General features: G+C 36.7%; 3 protein-coding genes across 4 annotated transcripts; 2 read left to right on the top strand and 1 right to left on the bottom strand.

The window, feature by feature from the left end:
* Window positions 1-2,271: 2,271 nt before the first annotated feature.
* Window positions 2,272-4,297, top strand: LOC124629686 (uncharacterized transmembrane protein DDB_G0289901-like). Its single transcript, XM_047163198.1, has 3 exons — window positions 2,272-2,316; window positions 3,335-3,407; window positions 3,843-4,297. The coding sequence occupies exons 1-3, from the start codon at window positions 2,272-2,274 to the stop codon at window positions 4,226-4,228; spliced, it is 504 nt and encodes a 167-aa protein (XP_047019154.1). The 3' UTR covers window positions 4,229-4,297.
* Window positions 4,298-5,512: 1,215 nt separating this feature from the next.
* On the top strand, window positions 5,513-8,166 carry LOC124629685. The gene is made up of 6 exons (XM_047163197.1): window positions 5,513-5,524; window positions 5,603-6,456; window positions 6,761-6,860; window positions 6,996-7,100; window positions 7,375-7,533; window positions 8,080-8,166. The coding sequence occupies exons 1-6, from the start codon at window positions 5,513-5,515 to the stop codon at window positions 8,164-8,166; spliced, it is 1,317 nt and encodes a 438-aa protein (XP_047019153.1).
* Window positions 8,167-10,182: 2,016 nt separating this feature from the next.
* On the bottom strand, window positions 10,183-21,932 carry LOC124629874 (glutamyl aminopeptidase-like). Of its 2 annotated transcripts, XM_047163529.1 has the most exons (18): window positions 21,719-21,932; window positions 20,434-20,622; window positions 19,348-19,706; window positions 18,258-18,393; window positions 17,870-18,146; window positions 17,591-17,761; window positions 17,397-17,494; window positions 17,173-17,307; window positions 16,805-16,971; window positions 16,493-16,636; window positions 16,075-16,160; window positions 15,851-15,981; window positions 14,318-14,518; window positions 14,076-14,152; window positions 13,664-13,821; window positions 13,138-13,267; window positions 12,571-12,793; window positions 10,183-12,171 (listed from the first exon to the last, which is right to left on the bottom strand). In XM_047163529.1, the coding sequence occupies exons 2-18, from the start codon at window positions 20,620-20,622 to the stop codon at window positions 12,022-12,024; spliced, it is 2,832 nt and encodes a 943-aa protein (XP_047019485.1). In that variant the 5' UTR covers window positions 21,719-21,932; the 3' UTR covers window positions 10,183-12,021. The 2 variants fall into 2 exon arrangements, with proteins under 2 accessions (XP_047019485.1, XP_047019486.1); XM_047163530.1 differs by lacking the exons at window positions 19,348-19,706; window positions 20,434-20,622; window positions 21,719-21,932 and adding an exon at window positions 18,537-19,144.
* Between the last annotated feature and the right edge of the window lie 4,488 nt (window positions 21,933-26,420).

Here is a 26,420-nt window from a genome sequence, read left to right as displayed (position 1 = left end):
GTCATTATGTTTGTATTATTTCAATATAATATAAACCTATTAGAACAACTATAGACACTGTAGCTCTAATAGGTTAATGACCTTATGGATAATAAAAAACTTTTAAAAAGATATCGTTAGAAAAGTGTTTTCATGGTCACGAAATTATTACCTACCTTATTTTTAATTTAATACGTAACTATTTTGTTTTGGAAACTTTTTTTTCTAAATATGAAGCGTTAACTCAACACAGTACTTTCATATGATCTAACTTTGGCAAATATCATTTAATTAGACTTCAACTTCGTTCTTATATAAACGATCATGAATTAATTTACAAATATTACAATGAGACATACCTATATTACATATTACAATTTAGGCACATACTAAACAAAAACAAAATAATGGGGAAAAGTGGCTCTGAAACCAAAATTGGAACAGGTTTGTTTTACTGATATTCGAATCAATTTCAGTGAGGAATTTGTTACATTAATTAATTCATTGTTCAGCTATGATTTCGTTAATTTGCAATGTCAGTGATAATTTAATAAAATATCTAAGAATCAATTATTATGTTCTTTTTATGTCACACTTTGCCGACAGAGTTTAACGCTGTAACATCTTTTGTCGTTTATTAATGCAATGTTGAGTCTCAAAAATAAGTACCTAAATCATATTTGTACAAATTATAGGTCCATCATCATTTTATGCATTACTTTCTTTAAATAAAACGATCTCATTACCCCAAGTGACGGATGTTTCCACTGTGACCCACTCTCCCTAAAATTGCATTTAAAATTAAGTTAATTATTTAAATGATTTATAGGTTCGAAACACCACAGACACTTCAACCTTGAATGCATTCATAGGTCACATTGTACTCGAAAGTTTGTTTGGATTTTTATTTGCAGTTGCATTCTTCTCAAATAGTCAGAGCCCCAACCCACAGATACGCAACTATCAATGTAAAAAAAGTATTTAGAGATTCTACATTTTAACCTTAATATTTTTAGAACAGATAAACAAAACTGCAGCGATTAAATATATTTTTATACTTCTTGATTCTTCTAATAAGTGATTAAAGCTTTTTTTTTCTTTTGACCGCTATATTTTTTGGAAATTGTGTCGACGAAAACCATGGGGTAGGGCTAGTTCAATGACCTTCCTCATATAAATAGAATATTAGCATTTTTTATTAACAATGTGACCAAGGGTAATTTGTTTAAGAATAAGAAACAAAGAAAATAAATCAGTTCACGGACTTGATTATCACTTTCTATCCTTATTGATTTATGCAGGGACATGATGCACCCATTTTCATTATTTATCTAGGGACCCAGTATAGCCAAGTATAGACTAAGACCGTCTGTAAAGTGACCATATTCATGTGAACCAAAACAATTTTAGTTGTCGAATTGAACCCTTGATATCAGTGTAACAACCACTGCTGTTACCATTTGTACAACATACAATTAACAAAAAGCAATTAACCTATTCTCCCCTAAACAATAGGTATAAGTAGCAATATTGAAAGGCAATTCCAAAAGGGTCAACCCGAGTCACCTTACAGTATTTTTTTAAAAGATAATCGTGGTGAGGTAGGTATAGCACCATTGTACCGAAATTAAGTGAACTACCTTGTAATGTAATCTACATTATTCGGTAATAGACGAATATATGTTGTCCGATTCTTTTTGCGTTCAAACTTGTTGCGTATTTTGGAAAATCGCATTTTTCGCAATTTTCGCCATAAAGTCGATGAAAAATGTCGTAAAGTTGCTCTGTAGTCTCATGGGAATGTGTGGTGATAATTGTGGAAGTCTTCTCTAACTGCTAGAAGAGATAATTTCTTTGTTTCTGCTAGTATGCTGATTATAGGGTCTGGTACCCCACATATGTGCGGCTGAGTTCACCAACTAAGTCACGTGCAGCGTGAATATGTATTGTAAACACACAAATACAAAAAACGCAACCCACAATGTCCAACAGCGCAGGTATGTATGCCGGTAATAGCAGGAAGCAGGAAATCGCTACTAATATTTTATAGCACCTGGAAAAAACATGGTTTGGATTAAAAAGGAGAGCCAATATTTTTGACATTCCATTTCTTCTGTAGACTCTTATTTAGTTAATATCACGGTCTAAATTAGATAAGAAAAATTGGCATGGATTATATATGAGCATTTTCCTTAACTGCATCTACTGAAATCAGAACAGTGTACAAATTAAAAAGGTATACAGTATACATGGTACTTATAATAAGCCCTTTACCGTCACACTGCTGAGCACATGCCTCCTCTCAAACAGAAAAGTATTGAGCATCTACAGTTCCATGTTAGACTCTTTGATACAAATTCGATTTCGAATCTAGTGGTATTTTGGTGTAGGAAATGCTTTTAAGTGATTCAAACAAGACGGAGTCTCTTGTTTGAAAAAGCCATGGTTTGATAAACTTGAGCTTGGAGCCAAAATCTGGATTTTCCAATAAGTTCCTATTGAAGCAGTAAAACATGAAAAATGAATGGCGTCCACGGCCGATTTCGGCCACGGCGGCATTTGCGCAGACCCAGGTGCACTCACTAGGTCACACGACCGGAATGAGATCAGGCGTAGGACCGACATTTACGTGCTCTCCGATGCACGGGTGAATCATATCACCAACTTCCAGATTACGGGCTGCTCTGTGAAAGTTTAAGAAAACCCACAAAGCGATTTCGGCCCGACCCGGGAATCGAACCCGAGACCTAAAACACAGCAGCCGCGCTTGCGACCACTAGACCAACGAGGCAGTTTAATAGTAACGAGGTAGGTAATGAAAAATTAATACGTGATGAGATGACATACTCAAGTGTCCTTGTTACTTGTATGGACTGAGACAATTAATCATCCAATTAAGAATTAATCGTAAAATCGTGTCACACTACATAATCCTATTGTTATAATCATGATATCGTGCTTTAGATGAATGACAGTAAAAACTAGACGGATTTAAGCTGTCGGTCTTTTTGACTATATAAATGAAACCGTTGCCGAATTGTGACCAAAGAACCGAGTTCCTGTTAAGATGGTAAGTCACTTTTAAACTAAGATCTACTGGGTCTAACCTAATTGAAAGAAGATAAAGTTTTTCGAAACTCTTTAGAGAAAACTATGCTTATATGTTTGTGTGTAAACTTTTACTGCAATACAAAACTAATTCGTTTTTACATCATCATCACTTAATCGCAGCCAGAGTACCTAACTAAGAAGTTTATGAAATGTGTGTACTCAACATTTGTTACTTAGAACAGAATTACATAAGAAGCTAGAACTTGCTTTCCAGAAAACTAACAATGTTGCTATTTACTTATAGGGGAAGATTGTGATGCTATTGCTGATTGCCACAGCAGCTGTGGCCATCGCCAGGCGAAATGTTCGTTCTCCAGGTAATTGAGAGTAGTTATTGAATTAACTCAATCTTCCGTAAATTATATCTATAGTTTTTCAAAGAAAAAAATAATTATTTTCCATTCATTTTAAGTCATTGGTAGAGTTTATACCGAATTGGATCTGCTATCGATCTCTGAAGGAGGTGTGAAAAAAGCCGTTTATCTTTAATTGATAAAATAAGTGAAACGATAGTGTCTATGACTTTCTATCATTTGCCATTGTCATTTGCTGTCATTGAGTTACCAAAATTGTTGATAGCAAAGAAACTGAATATTAACTTAGTTGGTTTGGTTTACTACTGTGCTACTCCAGTAAATGTAGGTATTACCTACTACAAATTCAGATTCTTATTGTTTTCGCCTGGATCTGACAAAATAGATATGAAAAAGAATATTGCAGATAATTAATTAGGTATCCATTGTGTCTTCCAGGTAGTAGCGGTTGGCAGTGGAGCAGAGGTTTTGGTGGCGGACAATCTTCTGGCTACACACGCTCGTCTGGTGGCTGGTCAGCATCTGGTAGTGGACTGGGCCGATCATCTAGTAATGGTGGATGGCGAGAGACCTCACCTTTCGGAACAAGCGCCCGCAGCCTAAGCCCAAACGTAAACGCGTACAGGAGTCCTTCAAACAGCGCCTGGTCACAAAGTGGGTTAGGCTCAAACGGTGGTTATGGCGGAAATTCTTTCAGGTCTTATCCTGGATCGAACGAAGGTTTCGCAGATTCCGCGGTCGTCGAAAGCCTTGACTATTCCAGCTGGGATGAACCAGGCCTAGGTTCTCGCTCAAGTAATGGGTGGCAGAATAGTGGCTGGTAGATTTCCATACCTCTTGTGCCAATATAATTCAGTTGGATGAAGTTATAACTTTACTATCAAAGCTCGGGCTTTTGCTGTTTCGGTAAATGATTAATTTAATTTAAATAAATGTGCATATAAAGAGTCTGTTTTATTGCTCATAAAGTTATCACCACTCCACCCCCAACGACTATGAATTGAACAATCTTTCCAACTGCATATCAGGAAAAAGATTTGTATGACTGAAATAATTAAAAAATTGTACAGAAAAACTAAGTAGGTACCTTAAGTAGAAATAACTACTACATACACGAATATTCTCGGGAATAGCGCACGTGTCTCCCCAATAGTGTTTGCGGTAACTACATGGAAAGGGCGTACATTGCTACTAAAATGCATTACTTAGTTATAAGCGCTCGTGGAAATGCCACGGTGCATGAGCCATGGTTCTGACTAATAAATAACAAACAAATCTTCTACTTTGTAATTTTCACAAAAGTGCATCAATGCACCTGGGCTCAAAATATATAGGTACCTACCTATTGTTCTTTGTTATGTATAGGTATTTAATGTAGTTATTTAATTTACTTATTTATCTTTCTAATCTACATAACAAAGTGATATTATCGGTAAAGTTTTAATTATGTCCATTTTCAGTTTTAATTATAACAAATAATGTCTATAACTTGGTATTGCCTTCGCTTTTAATAACTTTGTTAAGTAAAGTTTTTGCTGCGGTAAATATGTAGATAATAATTAATTATCGTCTTCTTTCTTTCTTTACCTATACTTATTTCACAATTAATATTTTTGGTACCTAACAACAGAAATTAAAATAATAAAAGTATTTATTCGTCAAAAAGTAATGCAATAACCATTTGAAAATAACTACTGAATGTTTTTCATTATTATCCACCTACCCAGTCACTCGGTACTTCTGGTTGTCTGACTTTATGACGGCCAGGACAGAACGACTGACCTCCAGTAGTGGTTACTCCTTGCAAAAGTACCTACGAATTGTCAATTTGTGTAGCAAATACACAAATACACGATCTCCTCTGAAAGTCGATGTAGATACCTGAAAATCCATTTATTTATCACCTACCAGATTAATATTTTTCTCTAATAACAATCTCGTGATAACAACGTATTTTCTGACTTTTACTGCCACATTAAATAAACAAATACGTAATTAGTAGCCTACGCCATAAGGTAATTTTCACGAACAATAAGAATCTAGAAACCCACAAATTGCCATTCAGATTTTTTATTCTCCAGAGCAGGCTTTGTTTCAAAGTCTCTACAATGCTGTCAAAGGTCTGTTTGTAATTTACTAGTCCAAAGAAACATCATTGACTTCGTCGGTATATTTAACCGAGTACTTTTTTATTGCAGATAAAAAACATTATTTGGTGTCTAGGTCGGCAAAAAATACGCAATGGTGAAATTGATTCCGTAGTCACGTTACTTGACCGTTTGATACTCTACAACTCCGGGCTAGCCTCATACACCACGACTTACAAAGTGCACTGGACAGCCCATGTACTATTAACATGTTTCATTATTGCCTGTGTCTTACAAATAATAGCCTTATTTATGGGTAAGGATGACCCAGACAGGCTATTTGAATGCTTCAGCGTCCTCTCGTTTTGTGCCATGGGGATGCTCAAACTACTGTCGTTGAGGAAAAACCATCGAAAGTGGCGAAAACTTCTTACCCAAATAACAATATTGGAAAATACACAGTTGAGCAATCGCTCTATGTCCTACGTCGAGTACCAATCGGACAGCGAAGATTCTGACAACTTCTCTGAACATATTAGTATTTACACGAAAAAGTTTCGCGGAACATCAATTGTTCTGACTAGAATTTATTCCTTCACCGCTTTTCTCTTTATTTTGTCACCGTTTGCGGAACGAATAATTTGCGAGATTCGCGGCGTGGAATGTGTGGGTTATCCCCACGTATTTCCAGGGTGGACACCACTGGACGATTTCAGTATTTTCGGCTACCTTGTAACCGTTCTATGCGAGGTTTTTTCAGCTGTTTACTGTGTATGTGTCCATATGGCGTTCGACTTAACAGTCATAGGCATCATGATTTTCGTTTGTGGTCAGTTTTCTTTGCTCCGGGACTATAGTTCACGGATCGGAGGTAAAGGGAGGCAGTGCAATTTGTCAATGAGAAGGGACGAGAGAGCTCGCTTCAGGATCATACGTTGTCATGACATTAATCTTTTACTAGTCAAGTAAGTACCAGTAAAGTTCGGCCATTCAGAGAATGCGTTCCTGACACGTCGCGATTGAACTGACGACGTAACTACATTCATTGATTATTGATATAATAATGTTGTTTTAATGCTCCTCAATTGTTAAAACGGTAAACAACCAGCAAAAATATTTTTATCGTAACTGCAACGCCATTGCAAAGTTACGTCGTCAGTTCAATCGCGACGTGTCAGGAACGCATTCTCTGAATGGCCGAACTTATAGTAACAACAATTTTTGAAGTGATATCTAGTATATAATATAGCTCAAGAGTTTATTTTTTAGTTCAATTACCGAGTTGGACATGTTGCTGAAAAACATTATAGGAGTGTACTTCTTCGTTGCTACTCTAACATTATGCTCGGTTGCAGTCAGACTAAAAAGTGTGAGTACCTAGGTATAAAGGTAGTTTGAATTGTGAAATGGCATCTGTCTATCCGTCGAAGATCCGTATTTGTATGAATACTACGGTTTTCATTCTTTTTCAGTTATTGTAAATTTTTGGATATTCACATTTCAGGAGGACATGGGCGTAATGCAGCTGGTGTCACTGATACAGTACATGTGCGGTACTTTAACGCAGCTGTTCTTATTTTGCCGCTACGGTGACGCAGTTTTACACGAGGTAAGGCAAGTGGGTTAAGTATTAGATAGGCCAGTGTCTACCAGGTTTTTTAGTGATCTGTGCTATTGGTAGTAGGTATGTAAAGTAATGGGATGACCAATCACGGCGGGAACTCTCTTTTTATCAGACTCATTTGCTAACGGAAATGTAAATGAAATCAGGTCTTTTCCTAGCAGTCGTAACAGATAATCATGGTTCTATTACAGTAAGTTTAAGATACCTACTGCCACTATGTTCTGGTCAATAATATAATAGGTGCATTATTTTGTAACAGAGTACCATGGGAATGGGCGAAGGGCCTTTTGCAGCCGCGTCCTGGTGCTTGAGCCCTCGCGTCAGACGAGATCTATCAATGCTTAGTGCTGGAATGATGAGCCAACGACATCTGCGCGCCGGGCCGTTCAGCTTTATCGATCTACCTTCGTTTATACAGGTAAGAAATCACGAGTATAAAGGTAATAAATAATAGCTTTAGGTACTAATAGACGAATATCACATGAAACCGCGCACCGCTACAGAAGGTGTTAGCGACAAACGGAAAGCAAACTTCTCTAGACGCTATAGGTAAAGTACACTCACACCTAATATTATTTGATTTATAACATGTTTGGACTTTAAAAGAGACTATGACCCTTGAGTTTGTTTCGGCATTTCTTCTCAGGGATCAGTCATTAGGAAATGCCGACCTCAGCGTTCTTAAAAATGACGTGTAAAAGTGATTTTATGTCCAACTTGCAAAATAAACGATTTCATTTCATTTCAAAAAAGCGCAGTTAGTCGCTGTTTATGAGAATTTGGGTGTTTTTCATAGAAGGCTATGCAATATCATAAACCGCCGCAGTGCGTGGTGCCGTGTGTGGGTGGATCACCATATGCTTTACTGATGCTAACAATTATATTTCCTAAGGCCTATTCAGTGCTATTTAGTGCTAAGTTCATACCACTCAGGTGTTTCAAATACTGATTTTATTCATTCCAGGTAGTGCGTGCCGCATATAGCTACTACGCAGTGTTGGGCAAAAAAAAGAGTGAAGAAGTTTATGTTCCAAATGATAATGCTGCTTAAGAGGGCTATCACAAATTTTCGCGAATTTAAACGTTTTATACGAGTTTTGATGCTTTGGATATAGTCACAATAAAAAAACAAAAATAAGATTCAGAAAGTTTGATCATTTATCTTGAAAGTGTATTAAATAAATATTTTAATTTGTCCACGTACATCAGTAAAATCTTTGTCTCTGCAAAGGATGTTTCATAAAATGTTGCTTTTGGGTATCTTTTGATGCTTCGGTACTCCGAGGATATAGCAATTTAACCATTTATAAAAATGTTCAAGATACAACTATATCTTGTACTTGGAAGTGCTTAAATCAATTTATTACAATTCATACAGTATTACACCAAAAATAATTCTATAAAACTGAGAGTTACTGACAATTTTCCGTACGAAACTATATTTTTTATCTATGAAAGTATAATCCAAATTCAAATAAAAAACATTTAATAATTAAGGTGGTATTGTTATAAAGCTTGAAAAAAAAAATTGGTCTATTTAAAAGTAAAACAATATTTTAAAATAATTTTTGTTTGCAATGCAAAAATCAATATAAATCTTGTGACGCGCGGTGTTCAACTTTAGTCAGCGCCAGGCGCTTACCGAGGAGGGACGTATCGCTCGCTGTTGCGCCGCGTAAACTCGCCGGAGTTCGAAAAATATAGCGCAACCTACGCATCTAACACGTTTTGATACTAGTGAGTTTTATTTTATTTATTAGTTATAATGATCTGATTGAAATGTAATATACATAAGTATTAGGCCATGATATTCTAATTCGAAAATGTTATAGATTGGGTTCTCTTTTTTTGATGTTGGTTATAAAGAAATATGTACGTAAATGTCATCGTCGTTAGTTTCGCTGTTGCATAATAATGTAATTGGACTTCTTTGATTCTTGCAGGATAATGAAAGCATATTTAATTCAGACTATCAGACTCAATTGAATACCAGTACAAATAATATGGTAAGTATTTTTTGTCACCCGCAAAAGGTATACGTGACATATTTGTTTTAATAAACTATCTACATTCCTAGTTTTCATTGTTGCAGGAAAATGAAGATACAATACATGGAAGACGAATTATAGATTTTAGTTTTTTTATAAATCAATTACTTATAATTGATAAACATGGTGAAAAGTTTGGTTGTCGACTAAATAATTTAAAAATTGTAAACGATTACTTGTTTATTGTAACTCAATCGAGCTATTCTAGGTTATAAAATTCATCGGTACAAATAATATTTCATAAACTATAAAAACAATAAATTATTTCGGAAAAAAGTGGCAAAGTCTCAAGTTTGTTTGTGCCGCGTGGCGGTCCGCAGGTGTGCGTTGCGTATTTCACTAGACGCACACATGCGCAAGTGCTGCCGGCTATCGTCTAATTTACCTACAACTGAGCAATTCGATTTTGTAATAGCGCTCTTAAACAAAAATATAAAAACATGTTTGTATACAAAATAATGCATACATTATGTAGGGACCTGTTTGCATGTATTACATTTACTTAACTGTCTCGTTGGTCTAGTTGTCGCAAGTGTGGCTGCTGAGCATGAGGTCTCGGGTTCGATTCCCGAGTCGGGCCGAAGTCGCTTTGTGGGTTTTAGAAGACTTTCACAAAGCAGCCCGAAGCCTGGAAGTTGGTGATTGATTCACCCGTGCATCGGAGAGCACGTAAATGTCGGTCCTGCGCCTGATCTCTTTCCGGTTGTGTCGGATTCCCGTCCCATCGGGCTATGAGAGTGAAGGAATAAGGAGTGCACCTGTGTCTGCGCAAATGCTTGTGCACTTTATTATGTCCTGCGCAGTTGGCTAATCTCCTTACATGAGAACGGCCGCCGTAGCCGATAATCGGCTAGGAGGACATCATTTACTTAACAATGAGGTCGCAGCGTTGCATTATTAGGTAGTGCCATCATTTGCACGTCACTAAAGCGCAATTCAATTTCGATATAATGTGGTAGATACATAAAAATCCGGACTTTTTTCATGCTAATAACACGCAAAATAAAAACTACGTACAATTTGATCTTACGGAAGTTTTATTTCATAGCCCAAAAGACACAGCCAGAATTTAGTTTTGCCAAAATGTTTGTAGAATAACATTTATGTAAGTACTTAGGTAGGTATATTATATAACTATATGGTATCGGAATATAATGAGTATGGTCATTGATGGTGGTTGACTTACTGGAATAAAGTCCTTGACCATTTCTTATTATGTTGTAGAGATATTGTGATTATATTGCAGAACATCGAATTACAAGTCTATGGAATATGTAAGAGTGTATTTATTCATTGTTATGTTATGGTATGCTAATACATCGGATCATTAATCTTAATAGGTATAAACACAAAAGGAGCTACTGATTGCAATGGTTTCTACGAATGGGACTATTATTTTTGTATTTTATGGATTATTTTATTGTTTTTTTTTTATGCATCTAAGTACTTATTTAAGCTGTGTCCGCCTCTAATGTGGACGGCTCAACGTGACCACGACCGCTCTGCCAAGAGCGAATCGACAGAGAAGAAGAAGTACTTATTTATAAATGTAGGAAGATTATCAATATTAAGGTCGGAATTTTGGTACTTACTATAAAGTCGATCGAAAAATTTCAAGTTTCTAGTCATAAATAATATAAGTTAGTAAATATAAACATTTATAAAATTGTGTATATTAACGCTTATGATTAAAACCTGCATAGATCAAATCCAACACACTCTTTAATCGTTTTGTGTCCATAGACATAGAAAATGCAGCTACCAAAAGACCTTTATTTTAGAAAACGATTTATCAACAAATTACCTAAAAATTATCAACCTTACAAGACGATTAAAAATACCAAAAGTTCTAGAATGACAACAACTGGCTGTCAGAATGTGTACCATATTTTTTTTCAAAATTTTACTGCTCGTGGCACGCTTACTCCATTTTCTATGTCTATGATATCGAATATTCAATCACACAAGCGCTTTGCGCTGGGCATCCAAACATCAGTCAAATGTCGATAAAACGACATCCTTCACTCTCATACTAATATTATAATATAATAGACACCAAGAGGCACAATCATGAAGAAATCATCGAATGCTTAACCATTTATCGACTATAATTATGTTTATTAAATCTTGACTGTTGAATGCGATCGAGATCATATTCTTGACGCTGGTTCGCAGAAAAATCTATCCATGGGTTCCATTCAGACAGAGAAGTCATATATCTGGTGTGTCGTTCACAATCACATTAAATGAAATGAGTTAATATACTGGTAAAAAGAAAAATACGTAAAAAACAAACAAAGTAAATATAATAAAAATGTGCGAAAATTAGAACACCATAATAAAAGTCAGTCATTACAAACAACTGAAATTCTCCCGTGAAAACTGACAGCTGTCAACTGATCAAAACATTCGATACTCCTAACTATATCTCTGCTTTACACATGATGTTGTAAATTATAAATACTAAAAATGACTCCTGTGCTGCGGTTAAACCACTGAATGGATTAGGTAATTTTTTTTCAATTCGCCATAGAATATCATAAAGTTTATGCGATAGGATTGAATGTGATTGTGAACGACACACCCGGTAGATTTCTTAAAATAGTATTTTCCTTTAAAAGATCTTTTCTTTGGAGTTTCTTTTGCAAATTGCACATTTTTTTTTTAATTTGACAGCAGCCCTTGTGAATAACTTCTACAAACGTTTTTTATCAAATCGTCCCGTAGGTACATGTATCAGAACCCATTGAATACCTGACTAGGAAACAACATAACATCAGACGATCTGCGAACATTCGAGAGCAATCTAGAACCATAGTGCCGCGCTGTTAAGTACTTATTTATTTTAAATACGGAAGTTAAGCTCTCTGGTTGGCGTTGACCCAGGCGGCGACTTCGTTGAGATGGTGTTGGTTCCATCGTATGTTGTTGCGTACGGTCTCTAGTGCGCGAGCCCGGGCACCTTCTCCTGCGCCCGCTTCGGGGTATTGGGCGAAGAATGCTTCCATCTGTAATAGAAAATTTATTTGTTTATCGCATTTTAAACCTTATGTTGTTAAAGATAAAGTTCTTAATTGCTTTTTCTAGTGCAAAGATTTTGTTCTAATCTTTGCATACCATCATTTAGACATTACATGTCAATCCATTCAGCTTATATTGTTGCAATAGTAACTAGGTTTCGTCCGTAGTTTCTCCTGCGTCTCGTAGGTCCTACTTCCCGTACCGATGTGGGAATGAAAAGTATCCTATATCCGCCTCCTTTTCCTCAGTTATCTCCCCAATAAGTTTAAGCTAAGTCGTCAAAGCTGTTTTTGCATTATTACAAATAGTGTAACTAGTACGACTTTTCTTTATATTTGGTTCTGTCCAAAAATATTTTGACTAATTAAACCAACAGAAAAACTCACCTCTTGAAGCTTAAGCTCAGTATTAAAAGTTTCAGTAATAGCCGGTATAACATTGCCCAAATACCGGCTGTTTAGCGTGAATCGTTCGACCAGCTGCGGCCAGCGGGACCGAACGTCTTCCCACACGAGAGCCGTGCCCGAAGGGTTCGTGCTTATCTGTGTTACAACGTTCAAGTAGTCCTGGCTACGAATGTTCGACTCATCCCACGCCATAAGGAGGAATCTGTGGAAAGAATTAACAATTTGAAATTCAGAATTTTAAAACCACCAACCCGCATTGAGCAAGCGTGGTGATTAACGTTCAATCCTACTCCGTGTGAGAGGAGACCTGTGCCCAGCGGTGGGAAGATAAAAAAGACTGTTGGACACACTCAGAGACATTTAATGGTTAATTAAGCCGGTCCTTAGTGCAGATTTTTTATGACAATCTGTCACTAAGGAGTGAGTGCGTGTTTTATGAAATTCGACGTTTTATGTACCTAAGTACAGCTTTTTACCAAGGGTTCATATTAATTTACAGTATTTTGTAAGTCATTTTGTGTGGTAAATACATCTCTAGCCCCTTACTTGCGTAATATAGTGGTGTCTCGCGGCGCGGCCAGGGCCCTGCGCAGTTTCACCTTTTCCTGAACATCTTCCTCTTTCTGATATATTTTCCACAATTTGTCCCAATCTGTCATGGAGGCTGACTTCATACCTGTGTAGAACAACAAGGACACTTAATTTAACACTTTTTTGGTTTAACAACTACTCTTAAACGTACCATACGTCTTTAGAGCAATACTAAGCCCGACTACCCCATAAAATGGCATAAGATGATAGATGGAAGGGAGACAAAATATTTATTTTATTCTAGTTTTCAGGTTGTATATTTCTATTTGCATAGCGACATAAGAAATACATCGTCTGTCTAACTATCACAGTTTATGTGATACGACTTGATGACTTTCTGAGGTACAAGTGAACAGCCAAGTCTTACTAATATGGTATCGTTACCTTTTGGATACAGAACCTTAAAAATAACATTCTTTAACACGCCCTGAGTGACTGTAAAAGCGTCCTTTCGAAGAAGTTTTATACACATTATTATTACCATAAAAGTAGACGAGTTCCCTCAAGTCCTGCTGTATGGGTTTGCTCTCTGTTATCCCGTGCCCGTTCAGCCACAGTTGGAACATGCTCTTCACTGTCGCCTCAGCTTCCGGCAACTGATAGTGTGCGGCCATCGATAAGATCGTGGTACGTAATAAACTGGAATATGATTTGTTAATTTAGAAAAAGATAATCAAGTAATATTATAATACAGTTTTCGTCCATTCACTGTATCTGTCTATCTGTCTTCGCAATAGACTCTATATTTTATCAACGCTCGGATTCTCGGAATCGGGGAATACGGGATATCTAAGTGGAATCACTGCTATTTCTTAGTTCAGAAAGGAATTCTCGCTTTTAATAAAGGGTTTCACACATTCCATTTATACATATTTATAAAATAATAACTGTACCTATCGAGAATAGGAAGATTTTCAGCTTCCCAATTCTGTTTCACGTAAATAGGACGAATGATGCGCTGGACATATTTCTGTCAAAAACAAACATTCATTAGGTTTTTATTTTAGAGACAAAAATCTCAAATTTAATACAATCCAATTCTAGGTTAAGCTCGTTGTCGTTCATAGACTGTCTCTATTATTTGTGTTTTTCCTGTTAAGTGTGCAATAAATAATAATAATAAATTATTGCTTACCATCAGACTGTCATAAGCCAAGGAGTTAGACAGTCGGTCTTCTAAGTCCCTGAACACAGATGCGGCGGTTCGCCACGGCGTGATATCGTTTTCTACCAGCAAGTAGGTCGTGAGATTTAATGCTAGGTTGTATGGCACTTCTTGAGACTCCGCTAGTGCGAATATATCGTCCATGAGGTTTGATCTGTCTGCTGGGGTTATCTGCAAGAATATCACACTAGTCTATACTAATATTATAAAGAGGAAAATGTTGTTTGTTTGTTTAGTTGTGATGGATAAACTCAAAAACTACTGGACCGATTTTAAATATTCTTTCACCATTAGAAAGCTGTATTATCTGCGAGTAACATAGGCTATATTTTATCCCGGTGCGGGCAGTATCTCCCACGGGACGCGGGTGAAACCGCTGGAAAACGGCTAGTATTATATATATTGGCATATCACATTCATATTACAAAGGTGAAAGTTTGTGTGTATGTGTCATGTGTGTATGCTTGTTACTTCTTCACGCGTAAGTGGCTCAACGGATTTTGATGAAACTGTAGCGAAGCCAATAATCATAGCTTTGTTCAACAATGCAACGGGTTTACCCTGACTTATAATTCATTGACGACTTAATTGATAGACTCAGCGTCAAATATACTCCATCTATCTATATCTATTTATGTTCATCACTATTTGATTAGTGTAGTTTTTGGAAAACCTTTACTAAAGTTATTAAAGCTTAAGGTGTAGTTGGTACTTAACAGGAACTACAATCACGATAGAAGGTCACAATTCAAGTGAGACCAAAACTGTTATAATGTCTAGGCTATAAGTGTTTACGACCTCAGTCTCGCCTACCTTGTGCAATTTATTTCATCATAATCGCCCATAAAATACTGAACAAAAACAAATGGCAAAATGTTAAGACTTCAAAAGGGTTCATGTTTATATGAAAGATTCTGCAGCACCAAAATTATATTTTAAATAGGTACATTTAAATTAAACTTTATTTTCTAGGATATAAGGCCCAAAATATCATGCTATGTAAGGGTGCGTCCACATCTGGCGAATGCGCCGCGAATGCGCAGCACGCGAGCCGATCGCGAGCTGTTCGCGAGCTGCGCGCGTGCATTTTTGTTCGTGCGCCGCTTCTGCTTGGCCCGCGCGCAGCTCGCGCGCGACCTAAGCGCCGCACGCGAGCGGCGCGCAGGCGGCGCGCGACGTCTGCCATCTTCGATAGTACTGAGCCAATATACGGAACTGTAAGGGCGAGAACTGATTGCGCGCAGATCGCGCGCTCTATACGAGCCTTGCGTGAGTTGCGCTAAAGAGGCGCACCGAACTATTGCAGTGACTGCACGCGCGCAGCTCGCGGACAGCTCGCGATCGGCTCGCGTGCTGCGCATTCGCGGCGCATTCGCCAGATGTGGACGCACCCTTAGAGAGTCAAAACATGCTTTCTGTGCTTAAATAGGTAATCTGGTCTTTATGCAGTCATATTAAAGTCTCTTTTCGGATGTTGCTAAATTAAACGTTCATAATACAAACCTCTTTGGACTTAGACTTCATGGCTGCAATCAGGGTTTGCCATATGGACAGTGAATAATTTACTCTGTAGTAGCCAACTTGATCAACATTTAACTTTACCCACTGGTCACCATCATTTACTCTCAATTTCACTAAAAACAATTTAAGAAGTTTTAATAAAATAATAAGAATGAAAGAATTAGTAAAGTTAATCAAGAATTGATTATTTTTCACGCATCTCTTACCATTTTGTGCCTTATCTGGCAGCCATACAATTTCATTATTTGTTCCACTATTAGTCTTGAATGTTATTGGCACGAACCAGCGGTAACTATAAAATTTAAATTGTTTCAAGTCAATTTGAAGCGGACTAATGAATTTTATTGTACCTAAGAATCAAATCTGTTTTATATAAACCATGTTATTCCATGCTGTATAAATAAATAAATATAAAGTTTATTTTCTTTTGTCGCCGTGCAATTTTTATCAGCGAGTTTGAGTAAACATTTTTAAAAGCAAGTTGATTATTAGCTGCCTTTACAAAAGTACCTGCATGGTCAGTAAAGATTAATCTCCAATTTTCAAACATGAAGGTCAGGATTATAAGCCTACTGGCTGATAATATTTAAATTTAGAGTGCTTTACATAGGGCACTATACTCACTCGAATTTGGAATCATTGGGATACGTAGCATCGGGGTCGATAAGGAACCGCGACTGCGTCACAAAGTATGTGTTAGGCATGTCGCCCGTTTTCACTTCCAGGACTGGGTAGCCCATCTGTCTTGTCCAGGTATCAATTATATATCTGAAACGTTGATATGCAGTAGTAAAGTATAAACAGCATTAAATACTTTACACTCCATAGTGTATTTTGATTTTATAAGTTCAATTATGAAAAAGACCATTTTCTTCAAGAGAGAAAGTCCAGTGAGAGATGCGTCAATCTGTCAATGTTAACATTCTATGTACTTACGAGAGATTCAAATCAGGATAGGTTGTCTTAAAGTAAGGTTCTAATGATGACAGTAGGTCTTGAGTGACGGTGTTGCCATACTTATACTTTTTCAGGTAATCCGAGACCCCCAAACGGAAGTTCTCAGGGCCAATGAAACCTTCCAACATTCTTAAGATTGAAGCTCCCTTTAACAAAAAAAATTACACATTTATTTTTAAATCAGTTGCAAGTATTGAAACTGCCTCATATAAAAATATAAAATAAAGGATGTTTGCTCAAAACAATGGGTTATTACAATAACTTTACCATAAAATATTACACTGTCTACATCTAAACTACAAAATTTTAAAATAAATGTCCTAACCATTCAACTGACAACTATTTACCTTATTATAAGAGATTGAGTCAAATATGGCAGTGATTTCATCAGGAGTCTGTACAGTTTGTACTATCGGATGACTTGATAGTTTTGCATCAATTGCCAAAACTGGGTGTAATGTCTTAGTTAGGAAGTGATCCAACTGAAAAATTAATAAATTATATATAATTATTTAATTTACTTAGGACTAAAATAATATAGATCTGAAGTTCATATTGGAAGACAACATACCACTTTCCAAGTAGGTTCAATAACATCTAAGGCTTTAACTTGCATGTATGAAGCAAAACCTTCATTGAGCCAAACATCATCCCACCATTTCATGGTCACTGAAAAATGCATATAAAAATTATAACTTAACATCAATGGCATAATTTCCAATATATATCTAATATTTAGTTTATGTTAATAATATCGATAATTACCTAAGTTTCCAAACCACATATGGGCAAGCTCATGTGTTATTGTGTTGGCAACATTTATTTTGTTTGTAGCCGATGCCTTAGCTGGGTCAACAAGGAATGATGTCTCCCTGTATGTGATCAGACCCCAATGTTCTGTGGCTCCAGATACATAATCAGGAATTGCAATCATATCTGAAATAAGTTACAAATTTTGGTTGGATACTTTTTACTATATTATAATCATCCTTAGATAAATAATCAAGTAAAAATGAAAAATAAAAAAGAATTATTATTATGTACCTAATTTGGGCAGAGGGAATGGTACTTCATAATATCTGATATAGAACTCAGTAGCCCTCTTTCCGATATCTTGAGCAAAATCAATCTTGTACAGTTCTTGTCTTTGAGCAAATGAGCGAAGGGTGAAGTTACTTCCAATGTCACCAGAGTTAATTTCATCCTGTTTGTGATCAAAGTCACAAATCACAAAGCAGGCTAAGTATGTGGACATCGGAACACTTGTAGCGAATGTAACCTTATCCATGTTAGAATCTTTATCAAATACTGATCCTATTTCCTGGAAATTAATATTACACATGTACTCCATAAAAAATAAATTTATATTGAATTTTATATACTAAACTTAGAAAAATAAGTCTGGAGTATTCTATTACAATTCCATACTTACGTTCATGTTGGAAAGGGCTATGTAAGATGGTGGCTTCCATAAAGTAATATCATATGTAGCCTTGAAAGCAGGCTCATCAAAGCATGGAAAGGCTTGACGGGCATAAGTCGGTTGGAACTTACTCGCCACCATGGTTCTGTAATAACAAAAATAATGTAATAAAACGTTAATTATAAATTCATCAATATGTTAAAAAAATTGTTCTACAAAATGTAAACAATTGAACATAAATCATACAGATTTAAATGCATGTAGGTTCATCCATAATGAATATTTTACCTATTATCAAACAAACGTGAGGAATATAATCCCACAATATTTCTGGTTAGATCACCATTGAATTTAATACAGATCTTGTAGTATCCCGGACTCAGTTCAGTTTCAAAATAGATGAATAGTTGTTCTATATGTTTGATCTCCACAAACTTTGAGACAGCAACCTCATCGCCGTTTTTGTAAACCTTCACCTCAGTTATGTTTAGGAAATTAGAATGAAGGTTTATGAAATTATGTGGGCACTTGACAATAACACTGATTTCAACGTCCCCCTGAAATTCACCCTCGTCCATGCAAGGACGTAACTGTAGTTTATAGTTATCAGGTCTGATGTGCGGAGGGAGCCGTGCAGACACGTCCAGGTTCAAATGCATTTCTTCTTCCATAGTCATAGTATTTGTGCCAACTTCAACCCGGTTTTGTTCATTTATAACAGTCGTACACCTGAATATTTGTCTACGGCTGCGGCGTCGAAGCGGCATGAGGTCAACGCACTTTAGCCGTCTAGTCAATAATCCGCGATAACATAACATTAATCGTGGTATTAACACTTTAATATCGTATTTATTTTGGTTAGCACACCCACAGCTGATTTTTTACGAACCACATTGACGGATGGATGACAGACACAAAATCAATAGTTCATCCGTTCAGAAATGTTATCGTGAAGTGCCTGTCATGACAACTTTGTTAATAGAGATTCAGATAAAATAATTATCATGTTAAATTGGTAAGGTATTTATTTTATGAAGTTAAATTCTTTTATACATGGGTTTGTTTCAAGACCTAATGATAAAAGTAGCTCTTTACTCACCCGCCATTTTTCAAATGACTAGCATAAAATCCAACAATTTTTTTATCCAATCTTCCAGAGAATAGTATGAAAAGCGAATTTTCCCCGGAAACTTCATATTTTAGGCTGATAATCAGTAGTTCTCTTTTGTCCAACGTCATTTTAGTGGATGTTATTGGAACGTCGCCATTGCCATTTTTCAAGGAGACTGCATGAATGGTCAGATTATTCGTATGGAGTGTTATTGTTTTTGCAGGTTGCGTTGCAGTTATTGCAATCATTACTGAGCCGTTAAAAGTTTTACTTGATATGTTAGGATGAAGCATAAGTTTATAATTTTTTGGAACGATGGACCTCGGGAGTCGATAATAATTTTTATCCTGAAAAAAAAATTGCATTATAGTACCTAGGTAAAGTTATCGGCACGGATATCGAGCCATGACCTTCACCTGCGCAGAAGCGATTTACTGTCTTATTGCCTTATGCGTACGGGTGCGCAAAGCGATCCCCACTCTTCCGCCGAGAGCCCAATATCCGTGCCGGTAACTATACCTAACCGTAGACGTCGTGGTGGCCTAGTGGGTAAAGGACCAACCTCTCAAGTATGAGGGCGCGGGTTCGATCCCAGGTCAGGCAAGTAGTAGTAATGCAACTTTTCTGAGTTTGTAGGTATGTACTTTCTAACTATATCTTAGATACCATTGACTGTGTTTCGGATGGCATGTTAAACTGTAGGTGAACATCCTTGGCAGTCGTTACGGGTAGTCAGAAGCCAGTAAGTCTGACGCCAGTCTAACCAAGGGGTATCGGGATGCCCAGGTAACTGGGTTGAGGAAGTCAGATAGGCAGTCGCTTCTTGTAAAGTACTGGTACTCAGCTGAATCCGGTTAGACTGGAAGCGATCCCAACATAGTTGGGAAAAAGGCTCGGTGTATGATAGTAGGTACCTAACCCTTTTTTTTATTCTGGCAGGTACGGGAAGAGCTCTTTACACGGTTGAAACCACTGTCTCAAATAAACCGTGTAGGGTAGGATTGTAGGGAGCTAGTGTGTCAAATACCAACAAGACCGTGTTTAACATATGATCATATTATGTAGATAACCTACCGCTATTGTTTGATTTTTCTCTTCTCTTTTAGTTAAGTTGCTGCCTTGAAGTTCAAGAACTTGTCCGCAAGAGTCTTTAGTCATAGTCGCTAATGCAACAGTGGACACAAAAAGGCATAGAGTGGCCAGTATAAATAATACCAGCAATTTATTATTATTGGTCCAATTTCTCAGTTTTGAATTACTCATCTGAAAAGAAAAAAACATGAACGTGGGGATGAAATGTCGTTAATTAAGTTTGTCACTTCAGAATATCTTGCTTGGCCCTAATTCTTATATTACTATGGCAGCAATTAGATTATCTAGTGCGTGAATCATGCGTGAACCGAGCACGTTCGAATAATAGTGTAACTGGATTAATTAAATTGAACATGAAGGCAATATACCTTCACAGGTACATGAAGGCAATACTACTATCATGCAAATGTAAAAATTTTAGGTTGATAAGTTGAGATGTCATTCCTACCTAGGTAGGGCGGTAGATGCCATAAGAACTTTAGAGTGTATGTAACAAACCCCAATGACTGTGTTTCGGATGGCACGTAAACTGTAGGTCCCGGCTGTCATTGGATATCCTTGTCAGTCGTTACGGGTAGTCAGAAGCCAGTAAGTCTGACACCAGTCTAACCAAGGGGTATTGGGTTGCCCGGGTAACTGGGTTGAGGAGGTCAGATAGGGCAGTCGCTCCTTGTAAAGCGCTGGTACTCAGCTACATCCGGTTAGACTGGAAGCCGATCCCAACAAAAATAATCAACTGTAAGCAATATTTTAAAATTCTTAACGCTAGAGCTGCCGACCGATCTAAATAACCTATGTTATAAAATATTTTTCTAAATACCTATAGTTCATACCTACTACAAGGAAATACCCACCGACACGTGTTCCTATCAATTCTGATAGATATTATATATGTATATTATACCATATTGCATACAAAGATAAGTCTGTATCTTTTGCTTTCTCTGTCCTATCAAATGTTGTTACTTAGTTGTAGATACTTGCTTCACTCAATATTTGGTTTAACTCGCATCGATAACACCTATGACCTAATGTTACTGACAATCGTGAACTGTTTTGTACCTAATCGTTCTTTAATTTTAGCTAAACTACGAAATTAACTGCGCCACTCCACTTGTCAGCTATTAACTTTCTTGCTTTACTCTCGCTCCCCGTTTTAGCAAACTTAATGACAGTTTAATAACTCGTAAACGTCGCGTATATTAGTCTTCACACCGCTGTCAATTTATAAATACTCAACACTGACAATCAACACTGACTGACTTACCTTGCTTGAGTTTTCCAAAACACTATTGTAACACCACTATTATTTTATTTAGTTATATGTTTTATAATATTTATAGATTTTTATTACATATTTATTTATATTTTTATATTTAAATGCATTATTTTGTAAATGTTTTCTCTATGTGACTGCACAATATGTTTGCAACAGATTTTAAACGGAGAAGTTGTACATACAGAGCGAGTCTGTCTCGACTATGATTACAATGATCGAACAGCTACTATGCTGTTACGACATAAGTTTCACTTGCTCACGCCGTCACTTTACGACGGACGCAATAGTTTTATAAAATAAATTAACCAATCCTTGCTCTACTAAATTCTCGCTTATATAAACAAACTTTTTTGGCATAAGTACCTACATAATAAACGGTTCAAGTTTTAGAACTAGCTCGGCGAGAGTTTCACACAATGCATTCAAAATAAATATTCGTCTAACGAGGGACAAACGGACTTTTTAATGTTTAGGTACCTAAGTAGGTACATATACTTACATACAATCAGATTTGGGATACGTACAACTACTTACTAATCTGTAGGTGCCTACTAATATTATTAGGTAAGCTAAAGAGTTTGTTTATTCAAACTTTCGGTTGTAGATAGCCCAATAATCGAAGAGGGATATAGGTAGGCCACATTTTATACGATACGCAAACTAGTTCCCAAGTAAATCAAGTGAAACCGCTGCTGTGTGGATGCTAGCTCCGTTATATTTTTGGATGAATCGAACAACTCAAAGACTTGAACATAACACTTTCCTCAATAAATATGTTAAGGTCTCAGAATATGAAAACCTTAAAGGCTGACATTGCTCCAAATGTTCAAGTTCGAGAGAGTAACATTAACATCGTAGTGCAAGGAGAAATAAAGTGCATAGGACGTTATGGTAATCTGGTGATGGTTATGGATGTGTGAAATGAAGCCAGAAACGGTAAAATTAAAATATTTAGATACGCGTTGTTACGAGCTAAAGGGCCATGATGTCTCTTCTGTGCATAATGTGGTAGGACCCTAGTTTGGATAAACATTTTCATGATTTCGATGCTTCTTTAAGCCAGTACGTCACTTCATGCAATTTTCGCTAACCTATTTGATGGTGATAGGTGCTTATTATTATTGAAATGATTTCTTGCCAAAACGACCATCAAAATTATGCTATGCTGAAGTACAAAGCTGTTTGAAGCTTAGAATTCTCGCGTAAGAATTTTCAAAAGTATTACGCTGCTCGCAATGGTTGCCTAAGTGCTGAGACAGATTTTCGTATGCATTTTTCAATACAGGTGTGCAAAATTTTGGAGGAACATTGTATTCTGCGTGGTCGTTAGTATTGTACTTATGTCTTGAATTCTGTATGCCTTCTGCTATAGCAGGTGGGCATCCTTCTTTCCATGCTTAAGTAGTCGTTGTTAAATGAGGCTGCTGGTTTTTCAACTAGCGTGTGGGCGAGTTCGATTCCAGATAAGACAAATGCCTACCAATGTAAATTTGCTAAGTTATAATATGTAGGTACTTCCTAAGTGTATCTGGGACACATTGATTGAGTAAAGGTGAAGGAAACTCACTCCTTCTCTATCTGAGATTATTTCTGTGCCCTGCAGAGGGCCAATATTAAGGCTGATGACGAATACCTACCTACATATTAGCACAATTTTATTAAAATAAATATTATGATTAAAACGTTAAAACGCAGCTATTGTCTTTTAAATGATTAATGAAAAGTATTCATTAAAAGAACAATGTAGTAATAATTGAATTTTCATTAGGTTGATTATACTAGATTGCGTCTGAGAGTAGGCACGTTCATGAAAATGATACATTGTTCGCTGTTGCATTGAAAAATCACAAGACTCCCCTGGGAAATCAGCTGTAACTATTAATTTAAAGCGAGAGTTTAGTCTTATTTAATTTATGTTGATTGTTTCGGTGCTTTGGTTGCATATTATGGATCCATGATACCTATTTATGTATTTATTTTGTGTTAATAAAACTATAAATTTGGAAAAAGGTCTACTACGAAATTATTTTCGTTAGATGCCCTTAATATCGTACCTACCTGCCTAATCACGTACCGAGTCTGTCTAGGATGGTAGGAGGTGTCTCTCCAGCCAGTTTCGTCTAACCGAACAGGTTAAGAGGTTCAAACTGGTAACGGGTTTTCCAAAGGTTCTGTACCTATTTTCTAATTTTATTCATAGCTTAGCCTTATGACTTGTTAACATGTAGGTACATTTCTTGGGAAGAGGCAAACACGTGTTGTGTGAAGTGTTATAACAGCCAGCAGGTAGTGTTAAAAACTGTCGTTATTCAAGTAAGTGGCCTAGTTAAAATACGTGCACGTACGTCTCGCTCAATTTTTTTTTCGTTCACTCATAACGCAATTGGACAATTCAACTGGAGTGGTCGTTTTAATATATTTTTAAACATAGGATAGTCTGCAGATTCTTTAAGTATACCTAGTATTCAACAAGTGGTACCTACTCGTTTGCCCATATTTGTAAGTACCTAGTTTTACCTGCAATAACTGCAGAAATCTCAACTCCATAGAAGTTCGAAAAATAACAAAAGGAATATTTTAGTATTGTGCTTAGACGTGTTTATCGCCATAACTATTTTATTGTTATTGGTAGGTAACAGCTGAGTGTTTTTTACGTCGTAAAATAAAACAATAAAATAAAACTTAATGAATGTTGTTTATTATATTTAGATAAGTACCTACATGAAGAACAACAAAATGAGGAGCGGAGATGTCATGGTGAAAATCTCCTGCGTCACCAAAATGTTGTTATTCGGGGGATGAGGGGGCATTAGTGACTCCTACACCCACACCAAACTCTTTGATAGATTGTTCTTGCTTTGACAAATAACCCGAAAGCTTCGTTAGTACTAGTTGCCTGGTCGTTTCAGTCACATCTATCGTAAGTACCTACTTGTTGACCTACAAAACCCTTATGCATCTCCGCTCATCTTTCCTTCCTCCGTGTTTAGAAACAATAAAAACCTTAGGTATAAACATAATGATCATACCACTTACCTAGTAGGTAATTTTTCAAATAAAAGTATGCCAATGATAATGTAGTTGCTGTGAAATAATAATGAAACATAGGTGGTTATCTACATGACATATTTCGTTCAATGTAGTGTTCAATGCTCCATTTATTCATCGTAATTATGTTATGTTAACAATTTGATACAGGAGCTCACCGTCATTCCTTTATTCTTCATTTATAGTAACTGGACAAATAAGAGTTACTGACATTTAGGAATTTTCTTCAAGTGGCCTGCTTAACGTAACTCAAGTTTTAAAATTGGCTTAAGATTATTTTAAAATTGTAGAAGAAGAGTGTTTTAACACGGTTTTAACGATCCAAGACAATGTAAATCTATACTAATATTATAAAGCTGAAGAGTTTGTTTGTTTGTTTGTTTGAACGCGCTAATCTCAGGAACTACTGGTCCAATTTGAAAATTTCTTTCAGTGTTAGATAGCACATTTATCGAGGAAGGCTATAGGCTACTTTTTATCCCGGTACGGGAAGTAGTTCCCACGGGATGCGCGTGAAACCGCTGGCAGAAGCTAGTTAAAATTATAAGAACGCAACCACGTTGATACTGTATGAGGTTTTTTAGTATTTTCATTTGAAGTGCACTGCATCGTCTCATATTATGATAAAAGAGTAGGTAGAACTGAACAATATGCTCCAAAGTTAAACTCACTTAATTAATCTTCTTTGCCTTATCCCTTACATGTAGCTTTACGTTTTACACTATCACTATCAATCAATAGTTACCTATTGACAACTCTAAGCGAAGCCTCTAAGTATGGTTGACTAGTCAAAGGCTTCAATTGCGTTTGAAACACGTTCACACGTAAAATAGTAAAACGTATCTTATTGCTTCCTCAATTATAATGTTATTTCTCACCTGATTTCATATGATCCGTACCTGTCTTTCCGATTCGAAAATTCATTTGATGTTCCCCTTAGGAGCACAGAGCGTAAAACGATGTGGCGGTTGGGTAATATACATATGCCCATTTTCACCAACAATCTCTTAATCTAAGTGCCACTTAGAATAAGGGCTCTCGAAATTTTGACATAAATAACTATGGATAAGGGATACCTAAACTTTGGTGAAAACGAAATTCTTATTAAGTGTTCCGTAAATGCTCTTAGGGGATCCCTTACTTTAGGTATTTGTTGGTGAAAATGGGCATTAGACCAACAACCTTAGGACCAACCTCTCAAGTATGAGGGCGCGGGTTCGATCCCAGGTCAGGCAAGTACCAATGCAACTTTTCTAAGTTTGTATGTACTTTCTAAGTATATCTTAGACACCACTGACTGTGTTTCGGATGGCACATCCTTGGCAGTCGTTACGGGTAGTCAGAAGCCAGTAAGTCTGACACCAGTCTAACCAAGGGGTATTGGGTTGCCCGGGTAACTGGGTTGAGGAGGTCAGATAGGCAGTCGCTTCTTGTAAAGCACTGGTACTCAGCTGAATCCGGTTAGACTGGAAGCCTACCCCAACATGATTGGGAAAAAGGCTCGGAGGATGATGGTTGGGTAATATACTTAAGACGTAGGGCTGCGCGATTATTTGAAAGAGTTTTCGCGGCCAACGAACTCTATCAAACCTAAAAATGTTTACCTAGGAAGGTACTTACCTAATTCCCATTTTAATCCGAA

The sequence above is a fragment of the Helicoverpa zea genome, chromosome 4 (genome assembly GCF_022581195.2).
Source record: "Helicoverpa zea isolate HzStark_Cry1AcR chromosome 4, ilHelZeax1.1, whole genome shotgun sequence".
NCBI lineage: Eukaryota > Metazoa > Arthropoda > Insecta > Lepidoptera > Noctuidae > Helicoverpa > Helicoverpa zea.
The sequence above is the reverse complement of the archived record's forward strand: the minus strand, read 5'-3'. Positions and strand labels throughout refer to the sequence as shown.